Here is a 16,537-nt window from a genome sequence, read left to right as displayed (position 1 = left end):
TTCAACCATAAGTTTTCCTAGCTGATTCATTTTTTTCTTCGTCATTCAATTTCTTATTAGAAGCATCCTTTTCGTCAAATTTGCACAGGCATTGAAATACCGTCATTCAACATCATTTTTCTTCATTCAAATTGACTAATTTGGCAACCAATTTCGGATTTGTGCATTCTAATTCATTGAATGATACATTTTCAGCAAAGGTTTTTCAACTTCTTCTTTACCTGTCGCCAACTCTTTCCAACTATTCAAATTTGCATATGAGCAAACAAGTTCATTCAAAACGAACCTGTACGATGTCACTTAAACAATGTATTACTTTTACTGCGGTTTAAATTGAAAGTTAAACATGTTTACATGTGGATCACACATGATGTTGCAAAATACAGTAGTATGTAAAATGAAGATCACAAAGCTGTACGATGGTTGTAATTAAAATAAAGATGTCAGCTGAAGATTTTTTAACACAATATGATGATCTTCACGAAAATAAAGATTTAAATCAGACATAAAGAAAGCTACAATATTCTATATTGAATTTTACATAATATGTTCAGCAAAGGAAAAAAATCTGGATGTGCAGATAATCAAATGATGATCATGATGATGGAATTAAGATTAAAAAGTAAGAGTCATATTCAATGATTAGCTGCACATTAACCACTCTTGCTTGTAATTATAGAATATAGTATATAAGTATAGATTTGTGCATTGCAAGGATTGAATGCTCAGTCGTGAAAATTGCTTACTCATATGTTAATCTTTGATTATTTTCATTTATTTTTCTAGGGGAGGGGGTTGTATAAAAGCTAATTACCCATTACATTCTGTCTCAACTTATCATCCTTCATTTATATGTAATTTGTAAACATTTTTGTTCCAAAGAAAATACATATATTTTTGTTTACAGATTCGTTTGAGGGATGCAAAACAAATACATGTACTATTCTCTATCACGCACTGTTGCGAACCACTAGTGGAATATGGATTCTTCGGCGACAGAATGAAATAGCATTATAGTTTCTTCCGGGCTACCCCCCTCAGAAATAGTGCTATTCTTCTGCCACTTTTGAGCCCATAATTTCAATTATAGAACCTCTCAGCGCATGACATACGATTGTATTTTGTTAACTATTGTCATGCTTGCATGCAGTGAGAACACCCCCTGAAGCAAACGAAATGCAATAATGTGTCACGTGATATTAATCAGATGAAAAGTATCCGTAAAAACAAAAGCTGATCGCGATAGAGTTCTTGTAGTAGGAAAAACTGTTCTTAACCGCATAAGCCTGATGAGAAGAATTTTGTATGGATCTTGGAAAAGGGTGATTGGGATAGTATTGACGATAAGATTTTCATCTGTCAACCAGAATTCTTGGAGAGGATTTCTGTTAGGCTATCAATCCACAAGAGAGGCACGGTAAAGTTGAAAGATTGAAAAAAAAAATCACACAATGAGTATGACACAGGAGCCAAGAAAGAAAAAGAAAAACACAAACCTCTAATAAGAAACCGTCATGTTTTTGTTTTTTTTTTCTAGATTTTTTTTCTCAATTTTGTTGTTTGTTTCTCTGTTTTTTTTTTTGTTCTGGCTGCTCGCTTGATATTTATGATGATAAGCTATATAGTCACGACTGCTTTTCCATGTAGTAACCCCCCCCCCCACCTTTTACCGCACCCCTCCCTCCTCTCTTACATCCGAATCGAATAACTCATGTCCTGTCCGGGTCCATGACATTCCAGAGAAACCGAACTGTTTGTGTCTATATCTTTCATGTTGCCGGTTTGTGGTACCCCACGACTGCCTGTTCTAAAGTAAGAAAAACAAAAACGAAAATGGCACTGATGATAAAGAGGACGGTCAACCTGTCCAAGAAAAACAAACAAAACAAAACAAAACAAAACATCTGCCCCAATTAACAGCGTTTCTTCCAGGAGAGCTAACTAGAGAGAGATTACCAACAAATCGCCAACCTTTTCCGGATGATTACTAATCTTTTGCGGAAATAGTATACACATTGCGTACCATTCACAATACCCTATTTGGCATCATCCACATCCAAACTTAAAGGAAAATTCCAGTGCAGTTGAAAATTATTGTAAAATGAAGGAGTAAAATTTTCTTAGCACAACAATGAAAATTTAATCAAAAATTTGATGAAAAATAAAGAAATGATGACATTTTGAAATTTCGCTGATTTATCAGGAGACAGCTCTCGAACATTCAGTATGAATATGCAGATAGCAGAGTGAAGGTGTAATGCCCGAACAACTTGCCATATACTTTTTACCCCCCAAAATTTGAAATTTCTAGTTTTTCATTCAATTATTCCCCAGTATCAAATCGTAAGATGTATAACTGGCCATTCTGAAGTTATTTAACTAGGGATAACTTCATGTTTTACACTTTGATATCAGAAATATTGACTCTTAGTCTTTTTTTTCTGCACATGATCAATGGAAACTCGTGACGTGATAGCTTCTTCAGCTGACTCATTTACGGATCCATATTAACTGTACGAGAACTCTTCTGCAGAAAGTAGCAAAACTTCACAATTTCATAATTTCCCCAATTTTACCCGATTTTCATCAAATGTTCATTGTTGTATTCGTAACATTTTACCCTTTCTCATCAGACTAACTCATAGCTGGACTGGATTTCTTCTTTCAGATAAGAAATGTCAATGTATTCGGTGACCTTGATTGAAAACTTGGTGTTGTTTGTTACTGTCTCGCCTGCGTAAAGGTGACAGTATTTTCATATGGAAGGCTGGTTTTCTGGTTCTTGAGTCATTATCACCCGAATGGTGCCTCGCTTGCATTGGCAGTGTCGAATGCATAAATGTGGAGATTATAACGTGGCAATCGGAACAAACACTGTGGTACTCAGGCATGGTAACGTAGCAGGCAGAAATTTGACTGCGATTTCAGAGTACAAATGTAACTTCGTTTCTTCCTTTCTGTTATTCAGATCTTTCTTTTTCCTCAGTCTATTCTAGGAAGGAACAGTAGGTAGATATAGCATCTAAAGCTTTTAACAATGCTATCAGCATTTTCTCCCTACTCAACACTATACCTATTTAACATTCTGAAGAAGAGAAGGAAAAAAAAACCACCCTCAAAGTGGAAAAAATTAAGGACGACACCAAAGCAAAGTACACATGCTATCAGCTTATCTTTTTATTTCAATTTTATAAGTGAAAAAGGAGATAATAATAATATCTTCAATAGCTCTCTTGTATACAATGGCAATATTTAGTACAAATATGGAATGAAATGGGTAATGATATCAAATCGCTTGCCCATACACAAGTTACTATTTGATTATACAGCCGGTAATATTGGCAGGACATAAACATACTCGTAATCCATTTCAGTTTGCGATATGGTGATGATACATTAAGTAGTCGATCCTCACGTCCTGCTACATATGAACAGCCGATGTACATGTATGTTTCTTCGTAGCTTTACAAAGGAAGTGTTCAGCCTTTTCCATGAGGGATATCGTCACAATATTTCTTTTCATATTTTTCTCTCACCCCCCCCCCTGCGTAATGATGAATTACCCACTTAGATTCCCACACTCCATGTTATCTGCGCGCCTCAATGAAGCTTTTTTTAATAGTGTATAACAGTATGTTACAGTGAGTCAGAGAAACATATGGGAACGGGAAAAGTACAATAGTGCAACTCCTGCTATCACCAGATACATAGAAAGTATAAACCTAGATACAAAAGCTGGTGGGAAACGAAAAGGCGTGTTCCCGATCTCCCGGGTAATCACTCGAGCGACTACAGCGTGAAAGGGGACATCGATCTATAAACTCTCCTATAAAGGGGCAAGGGTAGTAAGGGTGTTTAAAGTACTCATATCCATTTTCTTTCGTAATAAATTTGATAAGTAGGATCAATTCACACAAACGAATATTGACTTTTGCCAATTAGGCAAGAAACGCAAATTTTGGTTGGCATGAATATTCCCTTTGAGTGTATATTTTAACAGAATGCTTTTTCTTTTCACTCCTGATTGGTGTGTATCTGCGTCGTCACCATTTTATTGAGTCAGGGAGGTGAGTCACCTCCCTGATTGATACAAGCAGATTCGTATACAAAATGAGTGTAAAACATACCAGAGGTAACCATCTGTCCCTAAACATACTGTCTGTAACTCCAGGGGAAATCACGATTTTCCGTGAAGTTGTAATTCTCCGGGTCATGGGTATAATAGAGACAAGATAGGTAATGCCTACCCTCGGGACCACAATCACTGGGAGTGCCCAGCACCATTTTCCAGTATACCTGGACATGCCCCCATTTTCTTCCATAAATCGTTCTTACCACTGCTAAGAGTTCCCAGAGTGCTGAACAGAAACATGCGTGATTAAACCTAAAGTCAGGGTCAATTGAACTGATGGCATAAACCATCGTTCATTACAAGTGAATCTACTTACACAAGGAACAGCGTCGTGCGTACATAACAGTAGGAGACTTTTCCCCATACAAAAAAAGGACATTTTATCGATATTCCAGGATACAACAATTGGGACGAATTCTAGTGCACATATTTGTCTTTATACAGTTCTGATAAGTTGAACAAACTTTGCCACGGTATTAATTAGTGAGCACCTAGGCTATGATATTGCTTTAAATGTCCCCAGTAGGCCCAACTTCTGTCAAAGGACATCAACTTATCCATGAATATCAGACTAACTGTTTGTTTTTTTCTGCGCAATTTCACATAAACACATTACGTGCAGAGACAATTATCTGAAATTATGTGAATACGTTGAACATGGAGTTTTATGTCACTACGACTTCATTAACATGATTTTATGTCCGGACGTGATTAGATTCAATTTACATGCAAGACGTAAGTGATTTTAAACGTGTAGAACCAGCGCGTGCGAGCGTTTTTTAATGTTTTGGTGAAACTATTCCATCGTATGTCCATATCAACAACAATAATGTATTGTGTATAAATTTTCTTACGGGTCTCTCAACGGTGTGATCGCTCTTTGACAAGAGCTCAAAAATTCTTTAGACAAGAGCTGCTAGTGTCTTTGATTTCATCATGCAGACTGACATACAGACAATCGAGAAAGGGTTCATCATACATCGGTACTAGCGGTAGATTTTCTATCCGAGGTGTAGGTGTTTGCGGTGGAGTTTCTCTTTCTCCTCCTGGTTGACCGGAATGAGGAGTGGATGGATGAGAGAGTGCGGATGATGGCGGCTTGTTCGGGGATTTTCGAGCAGCGACAGCGCAGCATAAAGCCGAAGACCTGTTTGAAGTACGGGTGTTTTGTGGCGTAGATGAAGGGATTGATGCAGCTGTTGAAGAGAAGGATGGCTGCCGTCCAAGGAATGACGGGGTCGCTGGGCGGTATCATGAGCGAGACGCAATACGGCGAAGCGCAGAGACCGAATGCGCAGACGACGTAGAAGAGGTTTTTAGTGATTTCGACTTGGCGCTTGCTGAGGCTCTTCTTGACGGACGTCTGCCCCGTGGTGTTCAGGTTCGAGTGTTTCGGCGAGGAGGAGCGCTTGGACTGTGACGTGTCCGATGATTCGGAAGCCATCATAGTCTTCATGTGACGTCGGGTGTGGAGGAAGATCTTGATGTAGCAGACGACAATGATGACGAGAGGGACAGGGTAGAGCACAATCGCCTGCAACAAGCTGTAGAAGTCGGAAAGCGGATGACTCGTCTTGTGCGAGCACGTCTTGTACTTGATGGCGTATCCCAGCTCTCCAAGACCGCAGAGAGGCGGGATTAGCGACACGGACAGCGGAATTACCCAGGCAATCATCACCATGATAATGACGTTGCGCCTGCTGTAGATGGTGCGATACGTGTGTATGGGTCTTGTGATGATGATGAAGCGGTTGAGAGCGATCGTGGCAAGACTGTAGAGGCTGCAACCTCCGCAGGTGTAGAGGACGAGGGCCGCCGCAGCGCACACCCAATCTGGAAGGGGCCAGCCGCTGAAACTGAGAAGGGCTACGGCATTCCAGGGAAGCGTACAGCACGTCAGCAGGTCGGCCACGGCGAGGTTGACCACGAACACATTGGTGATGGTGCGGAGCTTACGGCTGAAGAGCACGGCCAGCATCGTTAGACCATTACCAACGAAGCCGATCAGGAAGACGATGATGAAGATGACGGCAAGAATGGTCCGCTGTATTGGGTCGTTAAAGACGAAGGTCCGACCGTCGTCCGACGAACTTAAGGGGGTCGACGTGGTCACAGAACCGTATTCCACGGTTGAAACGACAATGTTGGTCATCTTTCACTGTAGTGGGAAAGCACAAATAAACGTTTTATTCACAAAGACACGTCGATAGTAAAATACAGTACCATCAGAATATCAGAAAATATTTTTCGTTCACTGTTTTTCTAAAGTATTCTTAGTAATAAAGGTCCTGTCATGAAATTAAGAAATAGAAAGTAGCGATAACTTTTATTCTGTCATCCTTCAACCCCGTAGAATTTGTCTGTTCTAACACTGTAAAGGGTGAAAAAATAAGGTATTATCGTGAGAAAAACCCCAGCCACAACAAAAATCAAGGTCTTAGACCAAGAGTAATATGGTTCGTCAACATTCTGACATTTTGCACAGCATCATCAACACAAATCTCCATAGTCATTGCTATCATTCTTGTTGAGGTGTATCAATCTGTGATCAGGGTGAGGAATTTGTAGCGTAGTGAGAATGCTTTCAATGTGCAGGATATTTCTTTTTAATGTGTTCATTGCAAAATTACCCCATCCCCACATAAAGCTTTCAACACTACTTCAACCGTATTGCTCAAAGATGAAAGTCGTACTTCTGCTGCTCACTTCAAGAGGGCAATTTTAAAACAGTGAAATAAACTGATGCGTGTTGCAGATATCTTCTTTTTCTCTGAGATGTCGAAAACGCCCTTTCGCAAAGTGAATACTGTCATGCGAAGACCCGAAACTCTCATTCTACGTATTTTGTTGAACGCGGCACAGTGTAACCATTAAAAAAAAAATAAAGGGGGGGGGGGGGGTCATAGTCATGCAGTCTATTTAAACAGTCCGGCGATGGACGGAGTGGTTATTTGATCCGTGCTTTGACGTCATGCTCACTCCAATATTATTTTTTTTTTTCAGTTTTTCACGGTCATGAGACAGAATGATTATGACGTTTGCAGTATTTCGAGTCATGGGAACGAAATGCCCTTGAGAACACCTATACAAAACCTGTTGTTATATTTTCTGTTTTTTTTTTCTCTCTCTCGTCTGGCCTTTTTGTTCGCGAACAGTGCATTGAGATACTCTAACTGTCATGAGTGAGAGTACAGTCGTAGTTACGAGTTGCGAGTATAAGACTTGTGTAGTTGCTCCACACGTCCAAGCTGGCCGCGTTTATAGGCGAGTCCCGCAAACTCTGTTGCATCCTACAAACCCCATTAACACTATAAGCAGCTTGGTAAAAACACCAATAGATCTCATTTTGGATAGGAGTTCTCCTTAGCTTTAGATAGACTCGTCGTCCTTAATTTGGTCACTGAATATGCACGGCAAACCTGAGCCAGCGCTTTCCTTTTGAAGATATTATCTAGGAATACATAGATAATTGAAAGTGAAAGATGTAAGACATGTTTTCTCGGAAGACTGCTACTGGACACAAGTAAACAAGGCAATGTCTCATATCTCTTCACAATAGTATCCCGGTTAGTTTGAGAGGAAAACATAATTAAAATCTTTCTTTTTTTGGAGGCATTTATTTGGTCGGTACAAGGGACATCCTTTCATATACAAAGAAATCACTACTAAATAGTTACAGCTTTAATAACACAACAAGTAAACGGATACACACACACACACACACACACACACACACACACACATATATATATATATATATATATATATATGCATATATTATTCAAGCATATAATCTGATATATGTTTATAGGGCCTATTTGTATATATTATATACAATTTTTTTTTAATTCAACACTCGAAATGTTGGATTTACCCTTTCTGAAATGGTGTATAGTACAACATTTCGAGAGATGAATTTAACATTTTGAATGTTGAATCTAACATTTACAAAAAGGTAGGAGTGACATTAAAAAATTTTGATTTACCATTTCATTTTTCAGAGATTATTTTTATGGTATATCATTATATATCTATATATGATGTACATTAATGTATTTTACTAAATTTGTGTTTTTCAAAGGAAATAAGGACAGGAAAATTTTTGGGCCAGCGAATGAGAGACCTATTGAGTCCTAAAATCATAATCTCACCTTTTATCTGTTTATTGTATCGTGACTTTCCACTGCAACCGATATCACTGTTCTAGTTAACCAGGTCATATCTTTTATATTTTTTATGTTTGTTTGTCCGATTTCAACGGGTTTCCTTCGCTTAATTACTGCACGTTCTAGGTTGATGTCTTGTTGTGACCCAGTAGTTAAGACCATCACGGACTTTCAATCTCGAAGTACCTGGTTCAAGTCCCCGGCAACTGCAGTCCTTAATGCCCATTCAGTTCTTCGGAAGGTAGCGCAAACTTCCTATGGTTGCTTGATACCATTTTAACCTGGGCCCCATTGCTAGAAACTCCACTTGCGACTGAATACAACTTCACATCAAAGGGATCGAAGTACAAAGTATCGTCCGCGAATTGCGTTTGATCCTTGCGCTCCGTTGATGGAAGAGACTTGCGTTTGATTTTTCGAGTTGCGTTTAAACGCAAAGTTTCTATAGCAACAGGAATCTGATTGCGATTCACTTCAATAGTTCATGAGTTACCTGTTTAGATAATGTTTTATACTGGCTAGTTTTTATCTTGCATTCTGTCTATTCGATAGAGAATAAAAACAGGTTTTTCACAGTCACTGTTTTGGTTGAATCCTGTCTCGTCACTCTTTCTTCCGTCGATTTATATCTGGACGGTGACAGTTGTGATTAGGTAAGATCGTGACTACGGGTTTTTGTTCATAAATACACATAATCTCTATTGACCTGACTGTGCAATAGAAACGAACACTCGATTTGGGATATTTTCCACATCACCGTTCTCTTCTTACTATTCTTCAAGCCCCCCCCCCCCCCACCCCCGCCCCCGGCTGCTGAAAGAGAGAAAAGTGAAACATTGAAGGGAATTTTGGACATGATACTGTCACTTCCGCCTTCATGTGGATAAACAATGAGTTTTACTTTCTGGACGCAGGAAACCCATTTCTGCTGTTAATATAGTCCCATATAAGCACAAAAAGCTACAAAAATAAGCTACAAAAAGTGGTTTCCTAAAATGCTTGCAATGTGACTGTCTTCAGTGATTATCTTCCGCTTGTAATGTGTAATGCCACTACAAATATTTATATTACCATCAATGTGGATTTAGCGAATTTCATGAAATTTAGTTTTGTATGACTTCGACTTGTTTCTGACATTACATGGTGGAGGTAATGTAATTCCCATGCTTTCTGAAAGTGTTGTGTCAAGTGCTCTTTCATATTTGCTGCGAAATTGAAAATATGTTGCATTTTCATTGTTTTCTTTGCACTACTGTGACATAAAGATATTGTTGTAGTCTTCTCATCCAGCGAAGACCGTATACGCGGATTTAATGAAAAGTTTAACTTACTCATAGCTTTTGAACATATTTGTCCGATTTTCTTCGAACTTCATAAATGGTATATAAAACTATCTTTTGCATTCTTCTGAATCCACATACTTATGGGATAAATTCCCCTTTAATGATAACAAGACCAACTACAACAGCAGATAGTTAAGAGATAAGTTAATGTCCCATACTTGTGTTTATGGCTTTGATTTCATTTTTTTTAACGATTATTTAGATAATGGTTCTTGTCACTATTCCTATAATGTATTTCGAAAGATGATTCAACAAAACGGTAAAAAGAGAAATCACTCACTAACAATGAATTGTAGACCATACTACTTTCTGCAGTATGATAGATTATGAGGTGCTTCCAGCACCCGGAGGGAAAAAAATTGAGAGCATGCTTTGTTATTCGTAGATTTTTACTATCGTGTCTTTCCCCGTATTCCGTTTTCAAAAAGCAAAAAATCCCGAATATCAACAATTGTAAGTCAGGTGATAATGTTTCACTTTTTCTTTTTATGACTATAAAAATCCCTATTTTCAAGTAAATTAATGAGTTTTGATGACCAATTCACCATCTAGCAATATTGTATCTTCAAAATGAGTCAGGCATTCAATCTCATGGCAACCGGAAGTTGACGTAAACACTTTCACTTGTAGCTGCATGGTTCAGAGATACCGCAAGGAGACAGTGCTTGCAAGCTTTTGCTTTATCATCATTGCTACAATAACGCAGCAGAAATAAGCTGGAATGGAATCAAGATTTCAATCGTCGATTTTTAAATTGGGCATCAAAATTATAATGGCTGCAATCCCAATACCACGCCGCACGTTCACACACTGTTGAAATTCGGCTGGCTAGCAGAAGAGGGCAGATTCCTATGACGCTTTCACTGTGAACATCTATTTCTCGGGAACTTGTCTGAATGTGTTGTTGTTGTTGTTATTGTGGTCGTTTGTCTTATTAGAACACTTACATTAAAAGCAAATAGACATCGCGGCACTGTGAATAAGCATTAGTACTTTTGTGATGTACATGATTTTGTATTTCAACATTTTACTTTTATGTCAATATTATCTGCCAAAATGTTCTTTGACATAGTAGAGCTTTAAAAGACGAATGTAAAAACAAAATCTAACCAATGCTGTTTTCTTTCTATGGGTTTTCACAATCTCAAGTAGAACATAATATGGGACCTGTCAGATGAAACGGTTCGCCACAGGCATGGAACATAAGCAGTAAGTGAGGATGATCGGGAAAAGAATAAAAAAACAACAAAACACCCACAACAGGCAGCACTCTAAGAGGGCGATGAGCAAATAATATCAATGTTCGATACCAAGCAGCGTATAGACAATGTAAATTGTATACATGTAGGGATGATCTTTGGAGGAAGTCGGAAATCGAGAAGTGCTAACATATCGCTTGGCGAAATGCAAGAAGTGTACGAGTAGAAAAGGAAGAGGAATAGGATGAAGTAAATAATATTCTCTACAAACATATCCCGGATTCATGTGTTAAGAATTTGATATGGCCTTTTCAAAATCCTCTGAGTAGAGTAGATAATTCTTATATTAGATCCCAAAATTGTCCCTAATTTATAAACTCTAATTGTTTCTGATGCAAATTTTCAAAAGCCCGAAACTTGCTAAACTGACTTCTGTTCCTTAAAATTGGCAACATATTTTAGAACATGAAAGTTTTCTGACCAAAATTCTGAAATTTGGGAAAATCGAATTTCAAAAGATTTTTCTTTCTTTCTGATTTCATTCTTTTTGTTTATAGATGTAATAGATGAAAAGAGCTCAATCGTATATGTTTGAATAAATTATGCAGTCAAATTCAGAGATGTTGATTTAATGATGACAAAGTGTTGATATGGAATGAAATGAATCAAAATTAATGAATGATATCTGTAACAACATTGTCCCAAAGCTTGATGGGTTGAAGACACCGACGTGATTATCCAGACATTTGCCAAAAGAGAAAATCACGAGACAGATGAAAATAATATGAAAGTAACATACAAAATAAAATGAAAGTGCTGTGTAGATGGATATCCGATATTGACACAAGGTATCACTGACTGGGTATGTACCGTATAAAAAAACGCAAAGTACGATGTTTCCTTTTTGCAAGGTTTGGCCACTGTACTTTCATGTCTTTGAAAAGATCAGTGCGTTTGGCTCTGTAAAACTGCAATGTCTACATTCTGCACAATCTGAATGTGTTATGCACACAGACGTAATTCAGTCCGTGTGTGTATTATGATTGAGTAGGTGCCTGGATGTAACAGCTTTTAGCCTTTTTATGTCTCCTTGTGTTACGCATGCTTGCAAACATAACAAAATTGCGATCTCCAAAAGCTATGTCGAACAGTGATTGCAAAGCGATTCCGCTATACATGCCATTCATACGAGTTCTTTTGTCGTTATGACCTCACAGTCGAACACAATATACCTACTGTCATAACTGTTGTGGTGGCCATCAAAATGTGTTGAATATGTCATGGGAATGGACCCATTTACTGATCTGCGCAGAAGTAAAGCTTAAAAAGAACCAATGCTCATTTCTTGACTCTTCCGGTATCTCTCTCCGTACAAATTTACCATTTTAGTTTGCATCGAATTGACATCATATTACCAGATAGCAATAAATGCCTGCAACCTGCTTTACCATTCAGAGGAAGAGAAAGAGAGAGAGAGAGAGAGAGAGAGAGAGAGAGAGATGAGAGAGAGGGAGAGAGATGGAATCCTTATATCTTCGTGTATGGATTATTCCAAAACTTTAATATCCCTATATCATGCGCCTAAGATAATATTGCAATCTAACTAGGATTCAAAATAATGCTAATGAGACGGTTAGAGGTGTATACATATTTACAAAGTGATTTTGCCTTTTGAAAAGAAGAATTTAACTCAAATTTGCATATGGATTGGGAGAACGTATCAATACTAGTAGAACACATCAATGAATACAACATGTATATGGATGTATTTGAATTTTTCTAGCATAACGAATTCACTTACCTCTTCTAGGAGGCAAGGGGGGGGGGGTGATGTTATCCTTTTAATGTCGGCAACATTTCTAAGGAATATGTAGTTTTGACAGAATGATGAATTTTGTGGAATAATTTTCGTATTTTTATATCGCCGTAACGTCTCAATCACATGTATAGTCTTCTCATCCGGCGATGGTGGAATATCAAGATTTTAAAAATTTCGAATTTCACTGATGCGTTATATCATTTCTGCATTCACTTAATCCACACAAGCAGTTGCCATTTCCTCCTCGAAATCTTGATCCTGCAATTAACTAGCACTGAAAGTTGCGCTTTCAGGGGATAGCAGGTTAGTCCCGTCTTGAATAAAACGACGCTATTGCTCACTGTCATGAGTAAGAAATCAGAAATTTGTCTTTATTTCTCCGCCATGAACGGCCGTTCTTGTCGTCATTGTAAGGTTGTGCAAGTAAAGAATGAACTAACAATGTATGGACAATCATGGCGCAAACATAGTCGAAAGTAAAAATGCCATCGTAATTTGATAGTCCTGTCATGTCCAAGTTGGTCCATGCCTCTCGCTTTGTTCATCACGTTTCTATGGTCATTGTCGGTTGTTTTCTTCAAGGACTGAGCATATCGGTTCAGCAAATAAAAGGTTGATATTTCATGTTCATAAGTTTAATGAACGCGTTTGATGAAGTTTTGACAATAAGAATTCCGTCTTACTTCAACACTATGGGAAAGGAATTATTTTCATGACAAAATTCCTAAAAGGATCAATGAATTACATAATATTTAGGCCTAAATGTAGGTCCTACGACCCTCTGAGAAACGCATGCGTGTAACATATCTACGGGTAGAAAAAGAAAACATGAGAGTGTTTCAGCTGAAGGCATGTAGCCAAAAGCGATCATCTTACCTTCAGATCTTATCCACCTCTGACTCCAATGAAAATCTGCGCCCTACCTCGGTAGGATGCAGGGAACTTCGAACGAGCGGTGTTCGTCAGGTGAGACGCCGAGGACTAGTCCCCGTTTATGTGCCTTTGCTGGCGTTCGAGCAGGTGTACACACAGATCTATAGAAGTCAAAAACTTTCTCGGGCGTAAGAAGGAAGGGTGATGTCTCTTCGGAGTTTGACTTCGAGACTGATAAAAACACTCGAACAATATTGGTTTTTACTCTGAAATCCTCCCCAACTTTTGAGACGAACAAATGGTATGAATACAGCGAGATGAACTGACTTTTTGCATACACGCTGTGAGAAGTTACATGCAAAATATAGACTGGATCGCTGCACTTGGAAACACGTCTCGCTGACGGCACGGCACGTCAAGTCAGTCAAGCGTTGAATCGCAGTCGTCCGCTCCCTGCTGAACCCCGCGGCACGTGTACAAACGCTGCGTGAATAGACGAGAGAAAGATCACGAATGGATTTGGAAGCCGAAGAAAAGGTACAGGCTGTTTTTAATAGCACAGTTGTTGTTGTTGTTGTTTTGTTACTTTGTCTCTATTGAAAAGACAATAGGTAGAAAAATATGAACCGATCACTTCCTCTCCCTCTTTCAAGCCCACCTCTCGGGTTGTTTCCAAAATGAGGGATACTACTATGATTTATAATTCCTTATGTTAGAGTCGACCGAGTCAACACCTTGGTACGAGTAGATGATCTAGCATGTGAGCCATAATCCCCTCCACATTGTTGAACTGTCGGAAGTCAGGTAGTAACCAATATATCCTTATTATCACGAGGGGAAAAATCGAAATTTTCCGGACCGGTTATACGTCCATATCAAGATGGCTTGACAGTCAGCGACCAACATTGGTTCTGACAAGTTTATCGGCTCAGTGCTACCTTATTGTGACAAACGATAAAGTTGCACGTACATGTAGTACCTGGTTCCTGGTCCCACGGGGTACTTTAGGTTAGGCCGACGTGTGTCAAAATATCCGGTATATAATATCAAATGCCGGATTCACAAGTTTTCCTCTGTAGACCACTAGAGATTGGCAACAGGTTCATGAAAAGCCACATTTCGGCGCATATTTTCACCAAAATACAATGTAAGTATTTTGGCGTGATTTTTTTTTTAAATTTCATGTTTGTTTCTTTGCTTCTTTGATTGTTTTTTTACGATGATGCTATCCCTCGGAATCTCGATTTCTGTCTCCAAGTAAAGTAAGATGCAAACGTTTGCCTTCTAAAGTAGTCGAAGTCTTATGTCAATCACTAGTCTAGGCAGGCAATTCATGAAGCGCTTTGTCAGATATTTTTCTGACAAATTGTTATAAGCTATTCTGAAATCCTTGCATCTGATTGGCTGTGAGCAAATTTGTCCGACAAATTTGTCGGACAAAACGCTTCATAAAATGCCCCTTAGTTCTCTCGTACAATAAAATCATCGGAAGTGTGCAGAGCCTTGGCCTGCTGTGCGGAGAGAACTGTCAAACAAACGGGTTGACGAGCTTTGCGTTGCGTTTAGGAACCGAACAGATTTTGTCTCGTATAACATGGCAAGTGGATTAAAGGGACTGTATACAGTACTGGTTGAGGTAGGGATTCATGTTTTGAACATTCCTAAGTGAGATAATGAAAAGCCTCTTATGAAATATGAAAGAGCATGTAATTTTAAGAAGGATTCAACGTTTATTTGATGAAAATTGGTTTTCAAATGGCTGAGATATCCAAAAAAGTGCTAATAATAAAAGGCGACATGCCCCAACTTTATTAGTATCTCTTTGTTTCACCTTGTTTTTTGGATATCTCAGCCATTTCAAAACCGATTTTCATGGAATAAACTTTTGATACCCTTAGAACTGCATGCTCTTTGACATCTCATAGAGTGGTTTCTGAATAATTATCTCACAAAACGTTAAAAGCTAAATCTTCACCTCGACCAGAACTGTACACACCCTTTAAACTGCTACCAAGTATGACATCACTCCTAGTAAGCAAATGGCAATCAAGACAAAACGATTTCCGATAGAGAGCCCCCGCATTTGTCCATGCAGTCGGCTATGTATTCTCCCGATTACTCAAACGTAAGCCTATAGTTGTGCTTCGAAAACAAAAAGATCGCATTCTAATCTCGATTCAATAGACCTATTCTGAGGGTCACTTCCGGGATAGCCAGTGCGTACATTTGGGCCGATTTCTTCTTCTTTTTTTTCCCCCCAGAGACATAATGTCCAAACAGGAAGTTGGAAACAGTTCCATCTCCGTGGTCCAGCCCTCGTAAGAGTTGGGTGTCGAATACGGCATGATTCCCAGATGACAGTTTCGCTTTCTAAAGCCAATTTCTGCATCCATATTCTCATGTATGGATTTTTTTCTTTCAACGCGCAATGTTATTTTATTGAAATTATTGTCACTTAAAGAAGGAATCCACCCAAAATTTTAGCGATTTTATAGGAAAGAGAAGAAACATCTTTCTTAATTCTTATCTGATTCTAGTCATTTTTGTATCATATCATGTAGGGATTGTTTTTCTCTTTCTTTTGAAGTTATTTGATGTTCGGATGGATTTTCCCTTTAATGACGTCGCTTATGGTTTGGCGAACGGTTTGCCATGCTAGAAGAACATTGTATACATCTGCAGAGAGCATCAAAGCGTCCCATTGAAAGCAGCAGTAACCAAAAGAAACATTCCTCCCAAAACATACACAAAACCAGATTGAAAACAACAACAGAATGAAACATATCACGAATGGCAATAATGATATAATCATTTCAAACCATCATTGAACCTAATAGCATGCTCATCTTCAGCTGCCCAAATGAAATGCGATTATAATGCCTAGTGTGCAAGAGGGGGGGGGGGGGGGGATGAAATCAAAATGTTTGTCCGGTCACTGAGCGGTCGCTTGCAATCTTCCAAGGTTTCTACTCCGAGCTTATTATCATAGTGCACAATGACTTCAC

General features: G+C 38.6%; 1 protein-coding gene across 1 annotated transcript; it reads right to left on the bottom strand.

Moving 5' to 3' along the window:
* Positions 1 to 5,063: 5,063 nt before the first annotated feature.
* Positions 5,064 to 13,932, bottom strand: LOC139730045 (alpha-1A adrenergic receptor-like). The gene is made up of 2 exons (XM_071640957.1): positions 13,536 to 13,932; positions 5,064 to 6,290 (listed from the first exon to the last, which is right to left on the bottom strand). Exon 2 carries the CDS (start codon positions 6,282 to 6,284, stop codon positions 5,106 to 5,108), a length of 1,179 nt encoding a protein of 392 aa, XP_071497058.1. The 5' UTR covers positions 6,285 to 6,290; positions 13,536 to 13,932; the 3' UTR covers positions 5,064 to 5,105.
* Between the last annotated feature and the right edge of the window lie 2,605 nt (positions 13,933 to 16,537).

This window comes from Diadema antillarum, unplaced genomic scaffold, assembly GCF_040938485.1.
Source record: "Diadema antillarum isolate AM-2024a unplaced genomic scaffold, OU_Dant_1.0 seq00000288_RagTag, whole genome shotgun sequence".
NCBI classification, from domain to species: Eukaryota; Metazoa; Echinodermata; class Echinoidea; order Diadematoida; family Diadematidae; genus Diadema; species Diadema antillarum.
This window is presented reverse-complemented; position numbering and strand designations above follow the sequence as displayed.

Bases quoted from the DNA above. Each gene is read 5' to 3' on its own strand.
- LOC139730045 (XM_071640957.1), bottom strand. From the start codon at position 6,284: ATGACCAACATTGTCGTTTCAACCGTGGAATACGGTTCTGTGACCACG.